Below are 1,303 nucleotides of genomic sequence, written 5' to 3'. Positions count from 1 at the left end.
CGCTGCAGTTTTTTGGGGAGCTGAGGCGGCCGAGTCAGCCGGCGTCCTGATCCGCGTGAGCCAGACGGTGATGCGGTCCTCCACCGTTGCTTTTATACGTGCCCTCCCGCAACACTGCGACATCGCCGTCACGGAGGTTGACGCGGTGCAGTCCTCCGCGGTTCATTTGCCGGGCACAGTGAACAACAAGCTGAGCGTTGTGATGCTGCACGAAGTTGAGTTGACTGCGTCGACGCTGTTGGTCAGCAACGCCAATGCGCATGCATTGAGGTGTGGCGGGTTTGGTTTTTACTCGATTGGGACGCTGACGCTGGTGCGTGGCAGCTCTCTTTACACGCGTTACTGCAGCTTCGATGGCTACACATACCTGTTCCGCGTGAATACCCTCAGTGTCCGCGATCACTCTGTTTTTGCGCTGCTCAACAACACAATGTTCTCCGGGACAAGCCTTTTGTATCAGCACTCCCGATTCAGCGTGTTGGATCACAGCGTGTTGCGCGTGGTGGGGAACAGCGGCACCGTGTCCAACGCCATTGTTGCAGACGAATTGTGGACCGTCCAGCGGTCAAGCTGGTTGGATTGGCGCGACAACGACGTGGGAGTGGGTGCGTTTTTCGACGACACTGGGTCCGCTTTTGTGAGCATTGACGGCAGCAGTGTGGTGACGCTGACGGGCTGCAGGATGGGCTCGACGGGGTTGTCGGTGTCCTTGCTATTTCGGGCTGACGCCGGCTACCGGTTCGTTGCTGGGTGCCTGACGGTCGCGGGACGGGAAGTGACGACGGCAGCTGAACTGGAGCTTCACGGCATCACCAACGTGACGACGGTTGCCGTGTGCGGGGAGTGCACGAAGGACGGCGACTGCTTTGTTCCGCTGACGACGGCGGTCATTGACTGCAAGTGCCAGTGCGCTGCTGGAGGGCACGGCGATGTGTGCGTCCCGGCGCCTGTGCCTGCTGGCCCGCCGTCACCGCCGTCGCCGCCACTGCGGCCCATTCCGCCACCGCCGCCGGTTGGTGGGTGCATCAGCGACATGGAGTACCCCGCGATTGCGCATGCAGTGGGCGGCGGGCTGTCGTGGCTGTGCTACCGCAACGTGACGTTCAGCGGGGGCGGCATGAGCCTGACGGTGCTGATTGGGGCGATGACGGGCGACGTGGTGAATGTCACGTTAGATGGATGCACGTGGAGGGACGGTGCCGTGCTCTTGCTTTTGGGCAACGCTTACGCCGCTGTGGGGTTGCTGAACATCGTCGTCACCGGCAACACATTCAGTGACGCGCTGCTCAGACCGGAGGGTGTG

The 1,303-nt window shown here is 61.8% G+C and overlaps 1 protein-coding gene across 1 annotated transcript, besides 2 other annotated features; it reads left to right on the top strand.

Annotated features, from left to right (window-relative positions):
- On the top strand, positions 1–1,303 carry Tc00.1047053473619.9 (dispersed gene family protein 1 (DGF-1), putative; the record flags this gene model as incomplete). Its single annotated transcript, XM_797153.1, has 1 exon — positions 1–1,303. A coding segment is annotated over one exon (1,303 nt), but the record flags the coding sequence as incomplete, so codon positions are not given.
- Positions 1–1,303: a sequence feature (areas not merged during assembly with more than two copies in the genome that could not be assigned to a particular haplotype).
- Positions 962–1,012: a microsatellite.

Source organism: Trypanosoma cruzi, genomic scaffold (genome assembly GCF_000209065.1).
Source record: "Trypanosoma cruzi strain CL Brener 1047053517055 genomic scaffold, whole genome shotgun sequence".
NCBI lineage: Eukaryota > Euglenozoa > Kinetoplastea > Trypanosomatida > Trypanosomatidae > Trypanosoma > Trypanosoma cruzi.
The sequence above is the reverse complement of the archived record's forward strand: the minus strand, read 5'-3'. Positions and strand labels throughout refer to the sequence as shown.